The sequence below is a fragment of the Zootoca vivipara genome, chromosome 3 (genome assembly GCF_963506605.1).
Source record: "Zootoca vivipara chromosome 3, rZooViv1.1, whole genome shotgun sequence".
NCBI lineage: Eukaryota > Metazoa > Chordata > Lepidosauria > Squamata > Lacertidae > Zootoca > Zootoca vivipara.
Genome location: NC_083278.1, coordinates 78,385,685 through 78,409,883, shown reverse-complemented (window position 1 = coordinate 78,409,883; position 24,199 = coordinate 78,385,685). Strand labels below are relative to the sequence as shown.

Sequence of the window (24,199 nt, the reverse complement as noted above, 5' to 3'; positions counted from 1 at the left end):
ATGCATCTCTGGGTTATTTGTGGGGCATAGGAATTCGTTCACCCCCCCCCCCCAGGTCTGAAGGAGAGTGGAGCGGCCCCCTGCTGAAAAAGTGTGCTGACCCCTGGTCTAAGGCTGATAGTACCATGTGACTGTATTCCTGTGACCCTCTTAGGAATTCTGCTTTTTAAAATACAATGAGGTATGTCCTCTTATGCAACTAGGAAAAGGTTGTACAAAGGTTCCTATCATATGGGGGAAATTAGTCAAGGCAAAATTTTGTTGGGGAAAGAATAGATATGCTGATACCGGCAGTGAGAACATGAGGAAATAAAGCACTCCACTATTCTGCAATTACATTAATCAATAGTTTGAGAACAAATGTTACGCATTCATTTTTCACTTACAGTGGTGCCTCGCTTAACGAATGCCCTGCTTAACGAAATTTCCGCTTAACAAAAGGATTTTTTGAGCGGAGCTTGCCTCGCTAGACGAATGCGTTTTACAAAAAATTCATCTAGCGAATCGCGGTTTCCCATAGGAATGCATTGAAATTCAATTAATGCATTCCTATGGGCAAAAAAAAGTCGAAAAAAATTCAGTGCATTCCTATGGGATTCGCTAGACGAATTTTTCGCTATAAGAAAAGACCCGTGGAATGAATTAATTTCGTCTAGCGAGGCACCACTGTACATGCTTACTTACATGCTGCTTTCAAAGCAAACCCACATTGTTTTAAAAAGCCACTACATTTGAGGTGGTTGGAGAAGAGGAAGTTCACCACTCAGAGGCAATGACTCCTCCAAAGTTTGGGGGAATGGTTGCTTTTCATTTACACAAGGTACCTACTCCAGTTCCTCCATCTTGGATTGAAGACATTGATGTTATTTTTAAGCAGTTTCCCCTAATATATTTTGTTCACTTTTAAATAGATGTCAGTTGTTTGCCAAAGCAAATAATAATAATAATAATAATAATAATAATAATAATAATAACAACAACAACACTAGAGAATAATAATGGTATCTGGGATTAATTTATAGATTAGCCAAAAATAATCTGGTCTGAAAACTGACATAAAAACAATGGAGAAAAATGTAAAAGTTTTGCATTTAGGCAAAATATAATTATGAAAACTTGAATGTAGACTTCTAGAACTGAGTGCATGTGAAAATGATCTTGGAATGGTAACCAATCACAAGCTGAACATAGTAGCAATGTGAAATTGGCTGAAAAAAAGGATAATGGGATCTTAGACTGTATTAATAGAAACATTGTTTCCAAGTAAACGAGAGGGAATAATTATACTTTGCTCTGCATGAGTCAGAATACACCTGTGTCCAGTACTGGGCACCATAGTTAAGAGGGATATATTTTATTTTATTATTTTATTAATTAAATGTATATATCACCCTTCACCCAAAGATCACAAGATAAAAATACAGGATAAAAACACAAATAAAGCAAAACATACACACAAAGCAAAGCAAAACAAAACATACACACCTCAACACATTCAAAAGGCTGCAGAATATTAAACAGCCAAGGGCCTGGTTGATGAGGAACGGTTTCACCTGACGCCTAAAGATATATAGTGAAGGGACCAGGCAATTTTCTGTGGGGAGAGCATTCCACAAACAGGGAGTCACTGCAGAAAAAGTCCGTTCTCATGTTGCCACCCTCTGGACCTCTTGTGGAGGCACACAAAGGGCCTTAGATTATCATCACAGAGCCTGGGTTGGTTTATATGAAAGGTGGTCCCCGAGATATTGTGGATGGGGAACCTGCGACCCTCCAGATCTTGCTGGACTACAACTCCCATTATCCCTGATGGGCCATGGTGGCTGGGCCTTATGGGAGTTTGAGTAAAAACATTTGGAGGGCCATAGTTCTCCATTCCTGACAGAGACAAATCTGAACAGACTCAGAGGAGGGCACAAGGGAGCACTCCTCAGATCCAGGAAGGATGGTCAGATAGAAGAAAAGAAGACTTGTCCTCTACTGGACTAGGGCTATTTTAGATCTTAAATTTCCATGTGGGCTTAATTTATAGGAAGATGCCTTTCCAAATGTAATCCTATGCACATTTACTTGGTTTTCAGACATCTAGTAGTTGAAATCAGTGGTGCTTAGTTCCAAGAAGGTATTCACAGGGCTGGCCTTACACAAGGATGATATTACACTAAGACAATTCCCTAAGTGCCTGCACAACATACCCCATGTTACTGTTTTCAGATGCAGTAGGCATACATCTTATTGTACATAGAATGTGGTTTACGTTGCAAATCACAGGTCTATAATTGTAAATTATAATCCAGGTCTTGTAAATGGTAAGGTTTGTTCTTGGCTACTGCTTGTGTTTCATATGGAGAGAAACAAACCATGATCCTGAGTTTAAACATAATGATAAGCCAGACTATAGCCGATTTCCTTGCTGGTGTGGCACCAGTAAGAACAGGAGAGGTGTGAAGTGCCTGCTATTGAGGAGTGGGCACTGGCACAATAAGCTATACAGTAGTTTATTGACACCATGGTTTAATGAGACATGCAAACCAGGCCAATCAGTAAAGGCTTCAGTCAAAACACTGGGCAGACCGAGAAAACATTTGTGTGGTTTTGTATTTCCCATTTCTAGGCAGTAATGCCCCTTATCTTTTTTTAGCTTATCGATTGTAAGCTTTGCAAAGTGCATGCCTAGTGGGGAAAATACTGGAACAGAAAATTTAAAGCATATGGTGGAACAATTGTTGCCGGTATTAGCACTAGTTTCCTCTTGGAACACTTCCTTTGCAATTTCAGCTGAATTCCACCCACATTCGAAACAAAATAAAAAAAATTCCTTCCAGTAGCACCTTAGAGACCAACTTAGTTTGCCATTGGTATGAGCTTTCGTGTGCATGCACACTTCTTCAGATACACTGAAACAGAAGTCACCAGACCCTTATATATAGTGAGAGGGTAGGGAGGGGAGGGGTATTACTCAGAAGGGTGGTGGGAATGGGTGGTTGGCTGATAGGTGTGGTAAACCTGTTGACGACTGTTAATGACTGCAATTGGTCTTACAGGAAAAAGCAAGGGGTGAGATGGCTAAAAATAGCTTTATAATGTACAATGAGATAAGAATCCAATGTCTCTATTCAGACCAGGTCTCTCCCATGGTTTTAAGTTTGGTAATAAGTTGCAATTCAGCAACTTCTCTTTCCAGTCTGTTTCTGAAATTCTTTTGTAATAATTTTTAAATTTTTTATTTATTTTGTTTCAACTACGGCAGACCAACACGGCTTCCTACCTGTAACTCCACCCACATTGTCGGAGTTGCATCTTAAACAAAAGTTGAAGTAGTACTATCTGCTGCAATTCAACTTTTGTATTTACATATTTTCATAGAATAAAATAATAATTCTCACAAACTGCAGTGTATTGGAAAACATGACAAAATATGATCTTCCAGATTAGATAAATAGATTAATTAGAACAAAATCACAACTTTGTTCTTAAGTGACTGTATGGAAAATATTTGTTGCGCTCCAATAGGAGCAGGGAATGGGGCCACCATTTCTTGGCTGAAGCAGATGCAGCCCTGGACTAGGAATGGCAGAGAAATCACACAATTCCATAGAATTAAGTAGTTAAAAACAACTTACCGTAACTTTCATTTTTAAAGAGTAAGCGTTTGGGTCTGAGAGTTCCTTAATGCAGAGTGCTAGGGGTGGGGGAAGGGAAGGAACGTGAAGATGAACAAGAAATCATTCATAAATTTAATTCGCCTTTAATTCACCTAGCAATTATGGTAACAAATCTCATGGGTAGTTCAGTGAACTTTGTTCAAATGAACAAGTTCATTCCAAGGCCTGGTTGCAGGTCTGCTTGTAATTCCTTATAAGTCACTGTAAAATAATAGAGTTACTAAAATGCTTTTTGAGAACAACGGCAAATAGTTATCCAAAACACATTATTAAGGTCTACATCCTTTATTAATCACAGCACTCAAAAGACTCAATGCATTTTCTCAGGGACACTTTATTTTTGTTCGTTATATTTAGAAATCACAAGCTTGGTTGATGTTTTCAAATAGCAATTTCCTCCCTTGTTATTAGTAGCTAAGGTTTGATTTATCACATCTATTATTTGACTTTGATTTGCCTTGACATGGTAGCAGAAGTTAAATTGCTATGTTTTCTTATTCTTACGAGTGTAACAGCCCTTTTATTGGAAGTTCAATAGCATGTGAGCTAGCTAGACTAACAAAATTCAACTTGATACCCAATTTGGCTTTAGGATTTTCACTTGCGTTTTACTGAAAAAAGCTTAAGGCATTCCCATTGTTGGCAGTAACTGATTGCACATCCACTGAGGCACAATTGCACACATGTACAATATACTGTATAAAGATTAGCAAGCTGGGAGGCAGTGATTGGACAAAATGTGCCTTATTAAAGTAGAAGCAACTTATAACTAGAATTGATTTTTCTTTTAAACAAATGTAGCTTAATATTCAGCCAACTGTTTTTATATATAAATTTATAAAAGTTCCACATCCCATGTATTATAGTATAATTTGGAACAATCTAATAGTATTGTCCTAGCTTTCTGCTCTCTCACATTTAGCTTTATTTACAAGACCCAGCCATTCACAACTAGGAGGAAACAACCATGTGAAATAGGTTATAGCTCAAGGCCTTTTGCATACATGAATTACAATGAAAGAGAAAGACTGTTTCCTACCTTCTAGTTCCTTTCAATTTTACAGCAATTTGGAGATGCGCTTCTAATTTATTCAGTATTTTCAAATAGAAAAGTAAGATTGTTTTATCTACCCTTTTCATTTAGCGCGGTTTCAAAATGGAGGTCGAGACCCAACATAGCTTTATACAAGAGCATTCTCTTTCAAATCGGTCGCATTTGCATAAAATGTTTGCAGAATCCGAGCCTGAGATACTATGGAGAGCAACTTTTGCATTATTTTAAAGGCCAGGTAGAGCAAATTTTGTTATGCAGCCAACCATCTGAAAGGTCACCACACAGCATGTGAACCATCATACCAAACAAGAATTAGTACCAACGTTTCACTGATGTTTTAATTTCTTATATGAACCAACTGGAATATCTAGCTACAGGTCAGGATCACATGATCAGCAGAGAGATGAAGCAGCACATGCAACATTCGAGACTGCTTCCATATAGTGCTAATAAATGAGATCAACCATAAGACTGCTCTAAACCCAGCTCAGGACACCTGCCTATTCTGTTTGCCCTCCACCTCAAACAAGGGCAGTATGGGTGCTGTGGCCTGGGCTCTGTGGCTACAGAGTATGTCAGTTTAAGGTGATACTGTATAATGATAGGATTGCCATAGTAAAAATTCAAAAATATACAGAGTCTGGTGGAGCAGGGTGTTACAAAATAAAGGAGATCCATTCTGTTCTATGGTACTGCTGTGATCTGAAATCAAACAACTATTTTTTTTTATAAAGGGGCATCTGGCAACCCTAGTGCAAAGTGAGATATTTTAAAATCTGTGTTGCATTTCTCTTTTAAATGTGCAATAAAAATAATTTTAACATTACTTCTGCCAAAATGAACCTAAGTACAAGGCTTCTTGATCTCTGTTCATGGCGTACTTAAAAAAAAAAATCAAGTTATCATTCTCAATGTTTTTGGTGATCAGGAGCACAAACATTTAAAACGGAGGTGAAACTCGTGGTTGCTTTAAACATTAATATTCAACAGAACGTCAAACTGAAAATTACAAAACCCCAAAATATATAGTAACTACATAATTATAGATACAACATTATAGCTACAGAAGGCATGCTCATCAACAATCCATCATAAAATTACAAAATAAAATAATAAGAAAATTCCTTTACAGATCAAGCTAACTTAATAAGAGCAGACAAAAGTGATGTACTGAACCAGCCAGTAACCAGGTTTAAAACTCATGCCTCCCTTTTAGAAGTTTCAAGCACTGCTATAGTGGAACACAAAAGGCATTTGGAGTGCACATGGAAAACTGTGTTTAGACATAACAGAGGGTTCCCCCCCCCCCAATTAGACACAAAACATGTAAAATTGCTTACTGTCCCATTGTAAGACTTGCTCTGTCAGCACATAAATCCTCAGGCCAAGAAATCCAAGTATAGTGGTACCTCTAGTTACGAACTTAATTTGTTCCGGAGGTCCGTTCTTAACCTGAAACTGTTCTTAACTAGAGGCGTGCTTTCGCTAATGGGGCCTCTTGCTGCCGCTGTGCACGATTTCCGTTCTCATCCTGGGGCAAAGTTCTCAGCTCGAGGTCACTCTTCCCGGTTAGCGGAGTTTGTAACCTGAAGCGTTTGTAAACTGAGGTGTTTGTAACTCGAGGGACCACTGTAGTTGGGAGGGTGAGCAAGTGTGTTTCTGAATCCTTAGTTTCAAAAGCTGTTTCGCCTCCACCAAAACGACTTCCTATACCCTGGAGAACTGCAAGAATAATCCCTGGCGGTGCGGTGTGAGAAACTGTAGCTGGGGTGGGGGTGGGGGGTAGAAAGGGCAACGCTAATGTGGAAAGATCTGTGCACAGGCAGCTAAGGAGCTCTTTGGATCCTAACCTTAGGCTGAAGTATACCAACAGCTATGCCAACATAACTCTACAACTAACTGCTTTGCCAACATTGCAGGCCGGCCAGCCAATGGAACTAAATGGGATTGGTGCACCAGAGGTCAAAATGCAAAAGAGTCTTCTCCAAGAAGGGTTGGGAAGAAAGAGGAGATCCAACCCAAAAGACATACCCAGCCTGCTAATTAAACAGGTGTGCCAGATATGCACTCTCTCTCTCCCTCCCTCTCTCTCTTATCACATAGATAGAGACAGGTAAAAAAGTTTAGCTGCCTAACACTGGCCACTTAGCAGAGAGGGGACATCCCTAGAAGAAGCACTACCAGTGTAGTTAACATGTCATTCTTCTGAAGGAAAAGCGTGATATAAAAACAATTCTTTTTCTTACCAATTCACATTAAGATGGATATCCTTTCAAATGCCCCCAAACCTTCCCTTGTGAAGTTTAACATTCAGAACACCGTTTTCACAATTTAACTTTCACTGCCATTGCACTTTTGTTTTCTGCACAGCTAAGGCCTTAATATTGGTACACTCTGCATCATACACCACTAGCATATCCTGCACACACCTTTAGTGGAATGCACTAGAGCCCTGGAGACTGCTTTCTGAAGATATAAGGCTGGATCCATAGTTGCCCCTCTGGGAACAGAAAGGCTCCTTCCTTTTAGAGAGGGAACTGGGATCCAGCGGATGCTGCCCATGAAGGAAGGGGTGGTGGTGATTCTCGCCAATTCCCTCTTTTGTCTTCTGCCCCAAAGCTACTTCCCACCCTGTTTCAGAGAATTCCAAAACACTCTGGACAGGTTTTCAGGGGACAAAGAAGACTGCAGGGGGGAGGGAGATTAGCAAAAATTGCCTTCCGACCCGCTTCCTCCAATACAAGCATAACTGTTGACTGCGAGCCTCAATCAAGCCTTTAATTTCATTATCAACTAACAGATTATACCATTAATTTAAAAAAATAGACATTATATTCCAGTTTTACAGTACAAATGTATATTTATACCAGTTGCTGGAAATGGCAGGGGGTTTCCCACAGCCATCTGGTTGGGCACCAGGAGAAGAGGATGCTAGACTAGATTAAGGTTACCAGATGTCCCCGTTTCCCGGGGACACCCCCCAGATTTACAAATCAGTCCCCATACAAAATCCCATCATTCCGACTTATGTTGAAAAGTGTCCCTGGATTCATTGGAAAAAATCTGGTAACCTTAGATAGGATGGGCCACTGGCCTAATCCAGTGGGCTCTTATGCTTTATTATATAAGCAATTTCTTCTTGGTAGGGAGAGAATTAGGGATTTTATCCAACTTTTCTCTAGTCTCACATATCATTATGAGAAAGCTTAAGAAATGCTGATTAGAAGGAATCAGCATGCAGTGGATATTTAAAAGGAAAAAAATTACCGACACTGAATAAGAACCAAGTTCCAAACAGATTTCGGCAGGTGTCAGTCATGAGCCCAGTGTTTGTTGTCATTTTCAGTTATGGAATTAACAAAATTTTCAGCTAAAAGGAAAACTAAAAATGCACTGTCGCCACAAGATAGACTGAAGCTCATCTTTTTCATGGGTGAGAGAATATATATCAGATACTCAACTTTTAAGCTCATATGCAAGCTTTTTCAGAGCTTTCTTCATTATTTTTTCCCTTTTCCTTCATAATTTGGTCAAGGAGAAATCAGTTGCTTTATTAAAGCTAAGGCAGTTTTGATACTGAGGCTTATTTTGCTCACTACAAAGAAGAAACCATACTTGCCACTCAGTGGGGAAGTGTAGCTGATAATGGCTCCCTGGACATGATAGTGGTGTTTGCAATTGTGTTGTTTTCATTCTTAGATGTACACTTAAAACTTAATAGTTGTATATCTAAAAAAGAAATGTCTGACATAGCCGTTTACAAGGGATGCAGATGGTACAATTTATTGGCCGTAAAAATTATTTAAAATGCCACTTTTTATTGTTGTGGCAAATGTTTTCTAAAAATCTACTTTCAAGGAATCTACAACTAAAAAGCTGTATATGAAGTAATGGATGCACCCACTCATTACAGCTGCTACAATCTGAAATGTAAGACAAATTAATTAACAACTAGGCTGAGGACTCTGATTTCTGCTGCACCACTCTAATAAAATTACAAAAACTCACTAGGACAATTAAAAATCAGGACAAACAGTAATTAAACCCAAATAAGGTACGTTTCCATAAAATATGGACTTATTGCATGATAGTTGAAGACAACATCTTTGCATGATCAGCCAGAAATACAATATAGTCTTGCTCTAAGTTTACATGGATTGCATACAATTATGTGGGGACTGGAAACTGTAGGGTAGGTAATAAAACTTTTTCTCTTCTTCATTTCCTAAGGTTGGTGGATCGCTGTTCAAAGCATCTCACAAAGGTAACAGTAAGGCAGTTTAACAGTCCGTCATGCTGCCTCATGATATAGTAGCATGAATTCCACTTATGCACCCCTGATTACAGGAAAGTATCTCCTATGCAGAGGTACTTCCTATGTCATTCACTGTACCTCTTCTGAAGGTGCCATGGTACAAGCAGCTTGAAATATTTTTCTCTCTTCAACAATTGTCAGCGAGCTGTCAGCAATTTCTTCTATGTGAAGGATAGCCAGTGCTTAAGTTCCTCTACACCCTGCACTATTCGGGTATAATAAAAGTCCATATTGGTGGCAAAGTCAGTACATACAGGAGATTCTGTGTCACCAAGCGTGCAGTACAGCGCAGTTCCTCCAACACTAAGGAATACAGTTGCTACGCATAATAAGATGAGCAGAACACAGGAGCCACCTCCAACTTCCTCTGTAAAGATAAGATACGTAACACACAGCTGATGAAATCGCAGGCAACCGAACTACTTTTGGACTCTTACAAGATAAAGATGCATGGCTTTATCACTTGTTTCTACAAGACACTCCACCCCCTACATTTACCACCCAGCCTGAGGTTGAGTTCTGGAGGACTCAAAAGCACCTTGCTCACCGTTTTGTGGCACGTGGGTTGGTGTAACAAAGGCATTGCCTTACTATGGGTCAACATGGCTTTGCGTGAAATGGAAACTCTGAGTGAAACTTTGCATGAAATGGAATGTCTGTACTGTGTATGTCGTTGTCTCCCCTCGATAAAAATATAGAAACAAAATGGGAAGAGAACAATTTATAATAATCTATGCCATGAGTAGTTAAAATGTAGGGCAATGCCTAACATCACTGACTACAGTGTTAAGTTTTTTAGTTCTACAGAATTAGGCTAGATGAACACAGCAACTATGGGGTGGGGAGAGAAGAGAGGGACAAAAATATTTTGGCTAAGGTGAAGCCATGGAATCTGGATCTGGTATCAGTCTTATGATGGAATGGGGAAGGACCTAGCAGATATTCAAAGGATGCTATGTAGGGCTATGCAGGTATCAGTTTGCACCAGTGCCTGTTGTGAACAAAAAGCATAAAATGGCTAATTTTCTTTCCCGGAAACACAAGAACTAGTCTGTGTCCATCCTTAAGCAGGAGACATGACGATCCCTTGATTTCAACAGATTTCAAGTATGACTCAGGTGAATACAACTCATAATATGTAATTTGGGGGCAGGGGCGGGGGGTTGTGATAAACAAAAGCAGGGTACCTTGGTCGAATGTGTCTTCCATTTCTAGAAATCTTACTCTTCTTTTAGACTCTCTCCGCTGGATCTGAGCATCACTGTCGTCTCTCTTCTTTAATATTGACACAAGCCCCTCTGCAGGAACACTCTAACAGGAAAGATAAAATAGGTGCTTTTAATGACAGACTATTAAATGACTGGACTGCCTTGCACATCACAATAGAGTAAACTATGGTTTACTGCGGCTGTATAAACATGCTGGCCCCCAGAGAAGAGCTCATATTTATTTGCTCCTCCTTGGTCCTTTTAAGAACAGCATCTTGTCTGGTTCAGGTATCTCCTCCTTACCTATGATCAATAGGCAAATTTTTGTCCTATGGTTACTGATCATGATTAATGAGGAGAGGCCTTACCTTGGTTTAGCTCAGGGACGGACTTTGGTAATTTTTCATAATATGGTGCCCTGTAGGAGTCCCAAATTTGGCGCCCCCAATGGATCTTCTCAATTATTTATCTTCTCGATTTTGCACCCCTCAGCTTACCGGTAGTTCCCTTTACGGGAGTACCGCCTGTACCACCCTAAATCCAGCTCTTAGCTGTACACTGAGCTGTGCTAAAAGGATCAGGGAGGAGCAAAGCAGATGCGAATTTCTCTCTAGGAGTTGGCAAGTTTGTGTGGTCCTGGTAAGCCATGGTTTGGCTTCCCCTTGATGTTCAAATTAGGCCGCTATGTTTGGCTCTATAAACAGTGGTACCTCGAGTTACAAACACCTTGGGTTACAGACTCCACTAACCCGGAAGTAGTACCTCAGGTTAGGAACTTTGCTTCAGGATGAGAACAGAAATCGTGCGGTGGCGGCACGGCAGCAGCGGGAGGCCCCATTAGCTAAAGTGGTACCTCAGGTTAAGAACGGTTTCAGGTTAAGAACGGACCTCTGGAACGAATTAAGTTCTTAACCAGAGGTACCACTGTATTTCATTTGCTACATAATTGCACCAATACATTCCAATAATTATGCAGCATTATATAATTTATATTGCTAAACTATGACATTTGCTTCTAAACTTTGCTATTGTTGGAGCTTATAATTAACATGGATTATTTTGCAATGAATTTCCCCCTAAATCACCATAAACTGTAAAGGTAGTGCTATACTGTGATTACGTAACATATAGTCTGAATAGACATATATGATTTTTCTTAGCTGAAAAGTTGCCTTTATTCAATTTGATTACAATCTCTTTATATATTTATATAGTGTACATCTCTATGCAATTTTAGCATCAGGAGGGCATAGGTTCCTGATTTAAGGGCTCTTGTACCTATTAAGGTAAAAGGTAAAGGGACCCCTGACCATTAGGTCCAGTCGTGACCGACTCTGGGGTTGCGCGCTCATCTCGCATTATTGGCCGAGGGAGCCGGCGTATAGCTTCCAGGTCATGTGGCCAGCATGACAAAGCCGCTTCTGGCAAACCAGAGCAGCACATGGAAACGCCGTTTACCTTCCCGCTGTAGTGGTTCCTATTTATCTACTTGCATTTTGACGTGCTTTCGAACTGCTAGGTTCGCAGGAGCTGGGACCAAGCAACGGGAGCTCACTCCGTCACAGGGATTCGAACCACCGACCTTCTGATCAGCAAGCCTTAGGCTCAGTGGTTTAACCACAGCGCCACCTGGGTCCCTATTGTACCCGGGTCCTTGTACCTATTACAGCTCCACAGCGCCAAATCACAAGGTAACTCTCTGCTGTCTGGAATATGACCACATGAGTATCACAATTCCTTACTGGAAAATGCTAACAACATCACTTCTCATGAATGAAACAATCACAGCTGCCCCTACCACACTGTAACTAACACCAAAGCTCATTATGCAAAGAAATGGCTGAGTTGAAAGTAACTAGTCTCATGATAAAGTGTGAATACAACCCTTCTCAGTTTCCACCCACAAAGCAAATCTTCAGATTTTGCAGTGAGACTTGAGATGGACTCTCTGCCTTGGGCATGTTCAAAAGCTTCCCGACACTTTATTTTGAGACTACATGGTTGGTGAGAGTCATTCCCTGCTTTGATGGTATATCATCCAGCAATAAAAGGAGAATAGTGAGGCAGACTGAGGAAAGAGCGAGACCAGTGAAAAACGCAAGGGCCCACTTTCAGCTGGTTGTGTAGATAAATTCATTCACTGTTTGATTCTTCTGTGACGCATACAGGCTACTGTTGCACAGGTTGGAAGCTAGTTCGCTGCACAAGTCCCCCCCCCCCCCCCCGCTCAGATGCTGGGAATGTAACAGAGCATTAGAATGGGCGCAATCTTGAAAGCAAAATGCACAATTACAAAGCACATTTTTATAATGTCTCTAATGCATTCTTCTGCTATTAATAGTTTTAGATCTATCTGAAAAGATAAAATCAATAAGCTGAACTTCTAAAAGCACAAGTACCCCGAGCAGAGATGTTAGTAGCTTGTCTCTGAAGAGGGAGAAGTTATTTGTGCTATTTTGGCAAAACCATTAATAATACTTTATGAATTATTCAACATTCAAGGCTGCTGCTGCGCACATGCTACTGCTATTATAATTTTATGTGGTCAAGCTAGAAACAAAACATTGATCGCCGTTTTTTGGATTGTATTATTTAATAATATAAAGCCTAACAGGAAGATTGCGACCTTGAGTATTAGCCGTTGATATGGAGGTAACTGATAATATTAAATACTTCACAATATGTTGTATATTCCAAGCAACTTGCAACATGTATCATTTATCTGAAAATAAACTTTCAGTTCCTAGTAGTTTGCTATTACCCTGCCTTGACTTTGGAATTGCATTGTGCAATGAATGAGCATGGATACAATAGACCACCACAACTTACTGTATATAAATAATGAAGGCTTTGTATATAAATAATGGAGTAAGCCTCCCTGGACATCATGGGACTTACTTCCAAGCAAATAAGGGGTGTGCATATATATCTTGCAGACTGTTTTAATGTATGGACATGCTTTTGGTTTTCCCCACACCATTAGTTTCACACAAAGATTTGCTTTCTGAACATTAAATGTGGACAATAACGAGTGGGGTGTCATTGTACATTACATTATTCTTATCCTGACACAGCATATTTCAATGCTTCATGCTGAACACACATGCGGATCAAGCATGAGGGTGGGTCAAAGGTCAAATTATGTGTTAAAATGTCAAGAGAATCTTTACTGGCATTACTTTTAATGCTACGGTCAAGAAAATTCCCCTGTCTTTATGAACTAAACAAAGCAAAGGTCAAATTCTAAAAACAATGAATACTGAACAGTTGATCACTCATAGGCTTCAACCAATTACTAAATTATTCTTATCAGCGTTGGCTCCAGCTTTTGAGGGTCCTTGGCTAAGACTCCCTCAGTGGGTTCCCATCCCTAAATGGGCCCACCCGGTCGCTGTCCCTCTCTCTCTCTGTACCCAAATCACACCACTGCCTGTAAAAAAGAGAGCAAGGCAAGTGGAGGTTTCTCCTGATCTTTGCTCTTGTCCCTTCTGTCATGCTTGGGGAGAGCAGGTGAATAGGCTGCAAAAGCAAGACAAAGGCTTTGGGGGGTCATGTGAATCTAGGCGGGTGCCCAACTACGCCAACTCCAGTCCTGATGCTTGTAAATCTGATCAGAATAAAACAGGAAACCTAATAAAACTACTGGATTGCTCTTGCTTCCCCTGTGAATGCATAGCCAAGGCAGGTAAGCCAGAACATTACACAGGCTTACATAGTACAAGACATAGCCCTTCTCCAACACCATCCCCTTGCTTTTCCTTGATTTATGTATCTCTGAAACACATGCCTCCAGTTGCCACAGCCTAGGGAACAAACTCCCTCTAGAGAGAGCCAATATTATTCCATATTTGGCCTGGAGAGATTGCTATTGAATGATGCAAGGTACTCTCTGTCCCCTCTTCAGAGACCAAAGTCTGCCTGCAAAGAAGTCAGAGCCCAGAGAACAGCGTAAGTTAGGAATTACATAATGTTTCCCATAAGAACACTGTATCATCAGCTTTTGCCTTCTCACAGTAAACATAAGATGAGGGGAAGTAGGAACAAATGGCATTCAAATGGTACTTAGAAATGCAAAAAATAAATAAACACGGGGTGTGGGGCTCACTATGTTTATGGATAATGAAGATAACATAAAAGATGGAGTTCCTCTTAAGTACCAGTATTTAGAAATATAGAAGTTGATGTAATTTTGGAGCAGATTTTTGCTGTATACAATATTCCCTTGAGACATGGCAAAAAAATGAGAGAAGATAATAAATGTATCCAATTGTAATCCTTACCCATAAAGTAGGTATTAAGACTGAAGGTTTATAAGAAGGATGTTTAAAATATTGCTAATAAACTTCAAAAACAAATACTCTGTTCAAACACATCTCTTTGCTGTGCTGTTCCAGTTAGCAAACTGTGCCACTGCTACTGGACGAAAATGGAAATGACTGACTACTGAAGACAAGTTATTTATTCTGCTTCTGAAAATTAGCCTTAGGGGTCAATCTTGCCTTCAAAAGAGTTTTGAGGGGGGGAGGCAGAACTAAACAGAGGGCTCTCTTCCTTCAACCTTTTACAGAGCAGTTCATAATGGATAGCCTTTGGTGAACAATATCCTAGATGATTCATTTAGCATGCCCAGAAGTACACTGTGACCTCAAATATGTCAGTCAGCTATAAAAGTATGGTGTGTTCTGTCTTAATCTCTGACTTCTGATGCTCGCACTATGTGCTTTGGAACAGCAGTAAAAAGGATAAGCCATTATATCCTCAGGCCTTTTCATTTACCAACTGTACCTAAATCAATCAGAATAGCTTAAAACTCCTTTGCTAAGTCATTCTGCCTATTTCCTTGCTGCTCAACTTAAAAGAGCAATGGTAGACCCAAGTATATTCTCACAAAGAGAATAAAACACACTCACAATTGTTCATCAGCCAGCCATGACTAGAATAACTGAAATGTTCTTGTTAACCTCAGTTTGAGGTAAAGCAAAAAGGTCTGAAATATTCAAGTATTTTTTTTACAAATGCTCCAGAGAGCTTTTTTCATTCTGCGCCCCCTCCTCATGTTTACTTTTGCTACTGTTTGGCCTCTTAAGGTGCATAAGTTTATTTATTTTATCCTCTCATTTTTCATAAAGAAAACTTTACTTACCTAAAACTTAATGAATAAACTTGGAAAGGAAAAACAAACAACACGTCCTCCTAAACATGCCTTCTTTTCAGGGGGAAAAAAATCAACTTTTTTCATGCTAAAGAACACAAATGATATAAACCATGAATAGTGCCAACAATGTTGGAAGGTATTTTTGCCAGTGTTTACCTCTGCAATCTCTATTCGTTTTGCAAGTTCATCAAGTGAAGAAAAGCTTTCATCCAGTGAATAACCTTCCGATGAACTATAAAGTGCTTGTTCAGGAGGCATATGTGGAAGAATTTCGGAGTCCCCTTGGCTTGCTAGGTATTTAAGGGACTCCTCTCTGTCTGTTATGCAACCATTTAAAACCCGATCAAAGAGGTCTTCTGGTTCTTCATTTTCACGCTCCTCTTCCAGTACTGCTGTTTCCTCCTGTATCCCTTCATATGGAACACTGCCCAGTTCAGGCATGTTACCTTCAGTGTGTACATCCTCGGAAATGTCTGGTGTTCTGCCCTGCACAGATTTCCTATCACTTCCATAAGCTGTCTGTTGCTGGTGCTTGTTTAATACGTTGCTCCCCAACTGAGTACTGGAAATCACAATAGAGCCAGCTGACCTGAGTAAGTTTTGTTCAGACTGAACAGTTTCATCTGAGGAAATTAGATCAGGAGGCATATAATCGGCATCTGTCAAAACCAATGTGTCTACCATTGGCTCACTAGAGCACTCTGCTGCAGGCTCCTCAGCAGCTGCTTCTATTTTTGCTACATCCTCAGAGAACTGCTCTTCTCTTGGCTGCAGACTGTCATCTTCACTAGCATCCTTTGTAGATAAACAGCCTGGCTGAGGCGTGCCCAGTGTCTCTGTGGACCGGGTGGGTGGCTCCAGTGTTGATTCAGCTTTGCAGCGCCCCTCCTCCATGTGGTGCTTCCCCACAGAAAGTCGAAGACTTGCCTTCTCTTCAAGCCGATGACGCTTTTCGGGTTGGAAGCTCTCACACCTCTCACTCTCTTTGTGATTGTTCTCTTTCTTTGGTTCAGTGCCAGGCCAAGTCTGAGTATCTAATGCAACAGGAAAAGAGTTCAAGCATTTAGAAGTGATTCAATACTTCAGCAGCAGCAGAAGAAGAAGAATCAACAACCTGATTAACAACCTATTAATGTTTTGACTGAATTCCTGTCTGGCAGCAATCACTCTGCTCCCCTAATTTTCATGTGTAAAATACAAATCATAGTTAAAGTGAAGCAGCTAACGTTTTCTATTGACTTTTAGAGCACTTAAAGACACCTCTACATACCCTGCTGAAAAAGGGTGTGATTAGTTAAATATATGCAAGTTTTCCTTGGGCTTTGGTACGAAGTGGCTTGATTTCACTTAAGTATTTTATACAGAAAAATACAAATTGCTTTAAACATTTTAAAGCGAAGGGAAACTGTGATGAATATTGGTTGCTAAAAATATAATGGTAGCTTCAGTGACTATAATTAAAAAGGTACAAACCATACTGTTTACTGAAATAAAAAAACACATTCATATGAAAGATTATGAAATCTCCATTATGTTTACTGCTGCAGCCCTATGCACCACTAAGTATGCATAGGTACTATTAATAATTATATTTAATTATGCAATGGGTTGTTATTGGGCAGAGTAAAGGGTTTTTTTTGGGGGGGGGGAGATTTCTTGGCAGAGAAGCCACGGATTCCTAAGCCCTGCCAGGTGGCAGGTGGGAGATGCTTGTTTCCCCACCACCTGCTGCTATTGACAGATGTTTCCTAATTTCCCTCCCATTGACTCTAAACAAATTAACTATGCCAGCTCTGTGGTTAGTTACAGTCATACCTCGGTTTAAGCACGCCTCGGTTTGAGTATTTTCAGTTTAAGTACTCCGCGGACCTGTCTGGAACGGATTAATCCACTTTCCATTACTTTCAATGGGAAAGTTCGCTTCAGGTTAAGTACGTTTCAGTTTAAGTACTCCATGGACCGTCTGGAACGGATTAATCCACTTTCCATTACTTTCATTGGGAAAGTTCGCTTCAGGTTAAGTGAAGTACAGACTTCCAGAACCAACTGTGTTTGTAAACCGAGGTACCACTGTATTTGGTTTAGGTATGTGTGTCAAGGGAATGGGAGGCATCTTCTGGTCTACCCAACATGCCCCTTTTCACTCCTTACTGTCATCAGCAGTGAAGGAGCAATGGCAGAGGAACTTTCTGCTACAACTAGGCCATCAGCCATAGGATGGCTCCCTTAAATTTTACTTTGATTCATTGATGCAACCTGTCTCACATGGTTATTTTAAATACTTTTTTAAAATAAAAAAACAACTTTCATAGAATGAAAAGTACCGCCAAAGCAAAAAGATCTCTCATGTAGGAAAAAAAAATCAGTAGCAAAGCATAACCAGAAGCCTCAGGGAATAAAATGCTAGGGCTCAGTTTCCATACCATATTTAGATAAAACTTACAGATTTTAGAGCAACAGATACATAGAAATGCAGGCACAAAAACTTGGCTACCTTCCTATAAGGTCACATGAGGACAGAACCATTAGGATTTCTCAGAATAACATAATTATTGATAAGAACAAATATATATTTTGACATTTTCTACGTAGAAAGATAAAAATGCACTTTTCCAGCTCTCTTTTCCAGCTAGAAGCTTTGTTGTGGAAACATGAAAGTCTACACAACAAAATCATTGGTCATGCCTCTATAGCGTGAAGTAGTCATTCCTTGAGTGCACCAAAAGTCACTGACAAAGGAAACTTCCTTAGTAGGACTATAGGCCTCCCCAGGGGGCTGGATGCTAAGGGGATGCACTGCCTAGCAAAACCCTTTTCTGCACAGTGTGGCAATCAGCAGATCAGAGCTTGCTTGGGAACAAACATAAGCTAATGTGATGAGACAAATATATGTAACTTAACCGCTGATGACATTACCAGAGGGCCACATATATGAAGCGTGAAGAGAGGACCTGAAGAACACAGACCACAAGGAACCGAAACAAGATATTACTAAAGGGGGTCAAAGAGGCTAAGAGTTTGCTTGAGATGAAATGTGATCGTAGTGAGAGCACATGTTCCTGATCTTTAGTGAATTGATTGATTAGGATTCATACATTGTCCTGTATGAAACACCCCCATTTTGTTTGAATGACCTCAGTATTGGAGAACAGCATAGGGAGCAGCTTAGGTTTCTGTATACTAGCTGTGCTGAAAATAGTCACAGAGAAAAAGCTAGTGCAGAGGGACGTGTCTAAACAAGAATTATCTAACACAACTAGCTTGTGTTGATGAAGACAAGTTGATACCAAGGCATTCAACAAAATCTCCCTAGTTATAGTGCTACCTTGGTTCTCAAACTTAATCTGTTCTGGGATTCTGCTTGACTCCCGAAACAGTTTGAAAACTAAGGCTTCCTGCATTCAATTGGAAACCGCGTCGGACGTTTGGCTTCCAAAAAAGTTTGCAAACCGGAACACTTACTTCCGGGTTTCTGGCGTTCACAAGCCAATTTGTTTGGGAGCCAAGCCATTAGAGAACCAAGGTACCACTGTATTTGATTTTAGGGCACTCTGGAATCAGCAGAGCCTTCCTTGGGCTAACTGGAAAAGATCCAGTTTTACTTCCACCTGAAGATCACAGACACACTGGCCATGTCCCTTTACCAAAGGTGTTAATTATATTCACAAGCAGAAAACCATTGTTTGCTAATGATCCCCCATTGTGGTTGGCAATGAGGCTGACTCTTATACTGGGTATAGGATTCCTTGATTATACAGTCTTTTAAACCCTAAAGCATGCCACACACCAGCAAGACGGCTAAAATCTGTAGGCAGTTGGGAGGTACACATCCAGGCAGACAACATCTCTGCAGCCGACTGCTCCACAGCCACCTTCAGCCTCTTTTTATATTTCCATGCTAATTTTTAGCAACAGTGGTGGATGTACAGAAGTTGGACAGCATTTAATGTTAGAGAAATGAGGTCTATTTGAAGTCAGTGCTCACATAGAATTGTAGAGTTGGAAGGAACCAGAAGAGTCATCTAGTCCAATGCCCTGCAATGCAGGAATCTTTTGCCCAACGTGGGGCTTGCATCCACGACCCTGAGATGAAGAGTTTCATGCTGTAACAATTGAGCTACTCTAAAAAAACTAAGATCATGGCCACTGGTCCCATCACCTCCTGGAAAATAGAAGGGGAAGAAATGGAGGGAGGAAGAGATTTTACTTTCTTGGGCTCCATGATTACTGCAGATGGTGACAGCAGTCATGAAATTAAAAGACGCTTGCTTCTTGGGAGAAAAGCAATGACAAAACTAGACAGCATCTTAAAAAGCAGAGACATCACCTTTCTACAAAGGTCCATATAGTTAAAGCTATGATTTTCCCAGTAGTGATGTATGGAAGTGAGAGCTGGACCATAAAGAAGGCTGATCGCCGAAGAATTGATGCTTTTGAATTGTGGTGCTGGAGGAGACTCTTGAGAGTCCCATGGACTGCAAGAAGATCAAACCTATCCATTCTGAAGGAAATCAGCCCTGAAGGACAGATCCTGAAGCAGAGGCTCCAATACTTTGGCCACCTCATGAAAAGAGAAGACTCTCTGGAAAAGACCCTGATGTTGGGAAAGATTGAGGGCACAAGGAGAAGGGGATGACAGAGGACGAGATGGTTGGACAGTGTTCTCGAAGCTACCAAAATGAGTTTGACCAAACTGCGGGAGGCAGTGGAAGACAGGAGTGCCTGGCGTGCTCTGGTCCATGGGGTCACAAAGAGTCGGACACAACTAAATGACTAAACAACAACAACAACAACATTCCTATGTTTTCTAAGAGAAGTCTAAGGCATCAAAAACGTAATCACCTTATATTACTACAGTGGTACCTCGACTAACGAATAACCCTACTTACGAAAAATTCTACTTACGAACGATACAAATTGGGGTGCACTTACGAATTTCTTCGGCATCCGAAGGCTGGATCGGTCCCCGCCGCCAATAGTGGCCTCCCGCCGCCTCCAACGCTTGACCCATGGCCAGATCGGGCCCCGCCGCTGCCAATAGCGGCCTCCCGCCGCCTCCAAAGCTTGCCCCATGGCCGGATCGGGCCCCACCGCCGCTAATGGTGGCCTCCCGCTGCCTCCAACGCTTGCCCCATGGCTGGATCGGGCTCCGCCGCTGCCAATAGCGGCCTCCCGCCGCCTCCACGCTTGCCCCATGGCTGGATCGGGCCCCGCCGCTGCCAATAGCGGCCTCCTGCCGCCTTCGGCACTCGGCCCACGGCTGGATCAGGCCCCACCTCCGCCTCCAAGACTCGGCCCATGGCCGGATCGGGCCCCGCCGCCGCCACTAGCCGGCCTACAGCCGGATCAGGCCCCCGTCGCCACCACTAACCGGTCTCCCGCCGCCTCACCCGTGCTCCCTGCACTGAAAGGTAATGTTGCTGTGGAGTTTGCATGCCTTAAAAGTCTTTAAAGTCTCATTTAAAGGGTCTTTTTCCTAGGCTCCGGAACGAATTAATCCATTCCCAATGCATTCCTATGGGAAACATCGTTTCGACTTACGAATGTGCATCCGGAACGGATTAAATTCGTAAGTAGAGGTTCCACTGTATTGTTAGAATAATGCCTAGCTAGTGCTATTCTAAATTAAAGCTTTCCAAACACTGGAATGTTGTTTTAAAAATAAAACTGAAACGATTTACAAGAGGGATACCTGAATCACATGCAGCAGCACCTCTTTCCTTAAGATCTTCAGAGATCCTTAACCCTATGAAACTCTCACGTTTCAGGGATTTTTCTTTACTTATTAGCTGAAAAACACAACAGAATTCCTATTACTGAATTTTGTTTTTGTTTCATTTCATGCAGTACAGGTTATTATGCAGTGTAAGCTCCACACATTACATTTAGCACATTTGAAAACACCCAGACATCTACTTGTAAAACTATGCCAAGAAAAAAACTTCACAGTTTACCTTGCTTCGGAAGACCAGCGGCCTGCAAACAAAAAAGAAAATACAAGATAAATAGCTGCTTCCATCAAAATATTATTCACAAAAAACATCATCAAAACTAGACGACAAATCAGATTGGTTCTTTCCATGCTCTAATATTAGCACAGAAGTTTCCAACACTGAAACACTATCTGTGCCAGCACAGTTTTAAAGCACAGAGCCAGACCATATGCTAACGTCATTACAAACTGCCAATTATTACTTAATGGCCCATAAGGTAGTAAAAGTGGTGAAATCAATACAAGAAGTGCTCTTATAGAATGTGTTTATACAAAGGTATCCGCTTTCAAAAAATTGTCCTGAATTGAAATCGACCACTCAGTGGAATTAACAGTGCTTTTTAGATCACTGAAAGTACCACCTGAATAGCACTACTTCCTGTTTCTAGCAACACAAGAGACTTAGGAGTGGATGGGAAGCTGTGGAAAATTAACCTCTCCTAATATTTTGCAGCACATAGGCAGCACACTCAGTTTCCCCATTTTGCTCAATGGCCAGTCTTCTAGTCTTCCACAGAAATAGCAACATATATCAAAAGTGGAAGAAAACCATAAAAATCTCAACAACTGGCAGCACAGCTCAACCTTTTAAATGTTGTGCTTTATACTTCAAAAGCCTATTTCCAATAAAACAAATTATAAAGTAAAAAAATATGCTTAAGACAAACAGGTGATTATTAAAATGTTAATTGCACACAATTCTTACCATTGACAAGAAGCAATTTGTCCACAATGCAGTCCAGAGCTGCACGATGAGTTCTGCATGCAAAACAGTGCTTCTGACTCCCAAGCACCTTCATTTTATTGTGACTTATATATCACATTTTTACACTGCCTTTCCACCAAGCAGCTCAGAACAGCGTCCTCAAACAATCACGATCCCCAATAAGTTTCATGGCCAAGAGGTTATGTAAGATCAGGTCTTTCTGGATTGCATCCAACTCTCTGGCCACTATTCCACATTGGCACTCTAAGAATTCTCTCCCTCAATATGGCACTTGACAAGCAAATTCTGAAACAGTGAGAAGCTGCTTCAAATGCACTGAAGAGAGATTTCATTTTTGGGGGGTGGAGGTGGGGGAGTTAAATGTTCTGGAAGCAATTCTTGGTGCATGTGACAAAGAAGCCTCTCATTACTGGAGCCTCTGATCTGATAAATGCAACTATAGACCTATAACACTTACTTTAAAAATATTTTAAAAAATTCCAGTAGCACCTTAGAGACCAACTAAGTTTGTCATTGGTATGAGCTTTCGTGTGCATGCACACTTCTTCAGATCAAAAATATTGTGACTGGTAAGTAGAATAACATTAAACACAACCATGCTCTTGGATCTTAGTGCACTAGCTGAATAACCGTTTATTATCCATAAGAACAATGCCCCGTCCACACTGACTCATTTATTAATTCTCTATCCCACCCTTGCTCCAAGGAACTCAGAGCAGCGTACGTAACTTCTTCCCCCGGCAATTTTATCCTTACAGCATTGTGAGAGCAATTCACTTATAAGATGGTGAGCTTAGGGAAGATACTTAGGCAGCAATCCCAACTACCCCGTCTTCCCAGCAGAGCTAAATGGGGGTGCTGGGACTAGCACTGCATCCATAGCCCTGCTGTGCATAGTGATTGAAGTGGAAAGGCAGGCAGATTGCCCTTTGATCAGAACCAGATTGAACTCAATGCTGTCATGTGACGGCAGGAGGGCCAGTTTGGGATAAGGTGGTTCCCCAGCCAGCTCAGCCCTGCCTTCTCTTCACCCTCGGAATGTCCTGTTTTGGGGCTTTCTGTTGCCTGCCACCAGTGGGGATGCTGGCAGTGGCACATCTGCCAGCCCACACATTTGGCAGGTGAAAAGGGAGCCCCTCATCAGCAGAATGACACTGGCATCACTCTGCAGCCAGCATGAAGCCACCAGAGGCCAGGAGAGCAGGCTGGAGGGATATCTCTAACCAGTCTACCCCATTCCTGCCTGGCACAAGGGGGTTTGGATTGCTCTGTGTGTGAGTTTCAAGGAAAGGCAGGGATTTAAACCCGCATTTCCCCATTCTAAGCCCACCACATTACAGTGGATATCTACAACACACAGGAAGCTAAAAACCAATACACTGACTATTACAGAAGGCTCAAAACTGGATATTTTTATTTCTCAAAAACACATGCTTTCTCATCAAACTTTACAACAATCCTGTAATGTAGGCCAGTATTATCCCCATACGTCAGACAGGGGTTGGGAGTGGTTTGTCTGAAAGCCACCTAGTGAATTTTTGGCCAGGGTGATATTTGTATTACATCACTCTCAGGTTTTTATGCTACAGTACTGTAGTACACAAAAAGAACAGTGGAAAAAGTCTACCTCATAACAGCAGCACAAAAGAAGCCAAGTCATGCCAAGGACATAATTTTGGCCAGCGTAAGTTTCCCAGAACAGCTTTCAACGGGGAAGGCAGGACATGAGTGGAAGAGGGAGAATCTCCAGCGCTCATGCAATTAGGAATGGAACTCAGAAAACCAGACAGAGTATTTCCCCCCTTAACCCATTTTAACAATCCTCACATTGGAGAAGATGAGGCTTTCTGGGGCAGCCAGAAATCTAATAGCTAAAAATACATTTCTCATTAAACATGGGCTGGAGTTTAAATAGTTACTTTGGGGGTTTGTGCGACAGTGTTAATAATGGTAGAAAAGCAGGGGGTGGGGAAGGAAGGAAGGCAGCAGTGGACGGTTCAGCCAGTACATGAATGACACGGTGAAGGATACAGCAATAAGAGTTAAGTATGGGGACCGAAGAACTAGGGTAGAGAAAGGTAAT

General features: G+C 41.2%; 1 protein-coding gene across 8 annotated transcripts in view; it reads right to left on the bottom strand.

Annotated features, from left to right (window-relative positions):
• Positions 1-3,981: 3,981 nt before the first annotated feature.
• CNST (consortin, connexin sorting protein) overlaps positions 3,982-24,199 on the bottom strand; it is a 43,980-nt gene continuing 23,762 nt past the window's right edge. For all 8 annotated transcript variants that reach the window (XM_035108323.2, XM_035108326.2, XM_035108325.2 and 5 more), the window contains 5 exons: positions 21,352-21,373; positions 21,090-21,186; positions 15,554-16,431; positions 10,222-10,345; positions 3,982-9,401 (listed from right to left, as the gene is read on the bottom strand). In XM_035108323.2, the coding sequence (XP_034964214.1) occupies positions 9,196-9,401; positions 10,222-10,345; positions 15,554-16,431; positions 21,090-21,186; positions 21,352-21,373 (1,327 nt within the window). In that variant the 3' untranslated portion in view covers positions 3,982-9,195. The remainder of the gene's footprint in view (positions 9,402-10,221; positions 10,346-15,553; positions 16,432-21,089; positions 21,187-21,351; positions 21,374-24,199) is intronic.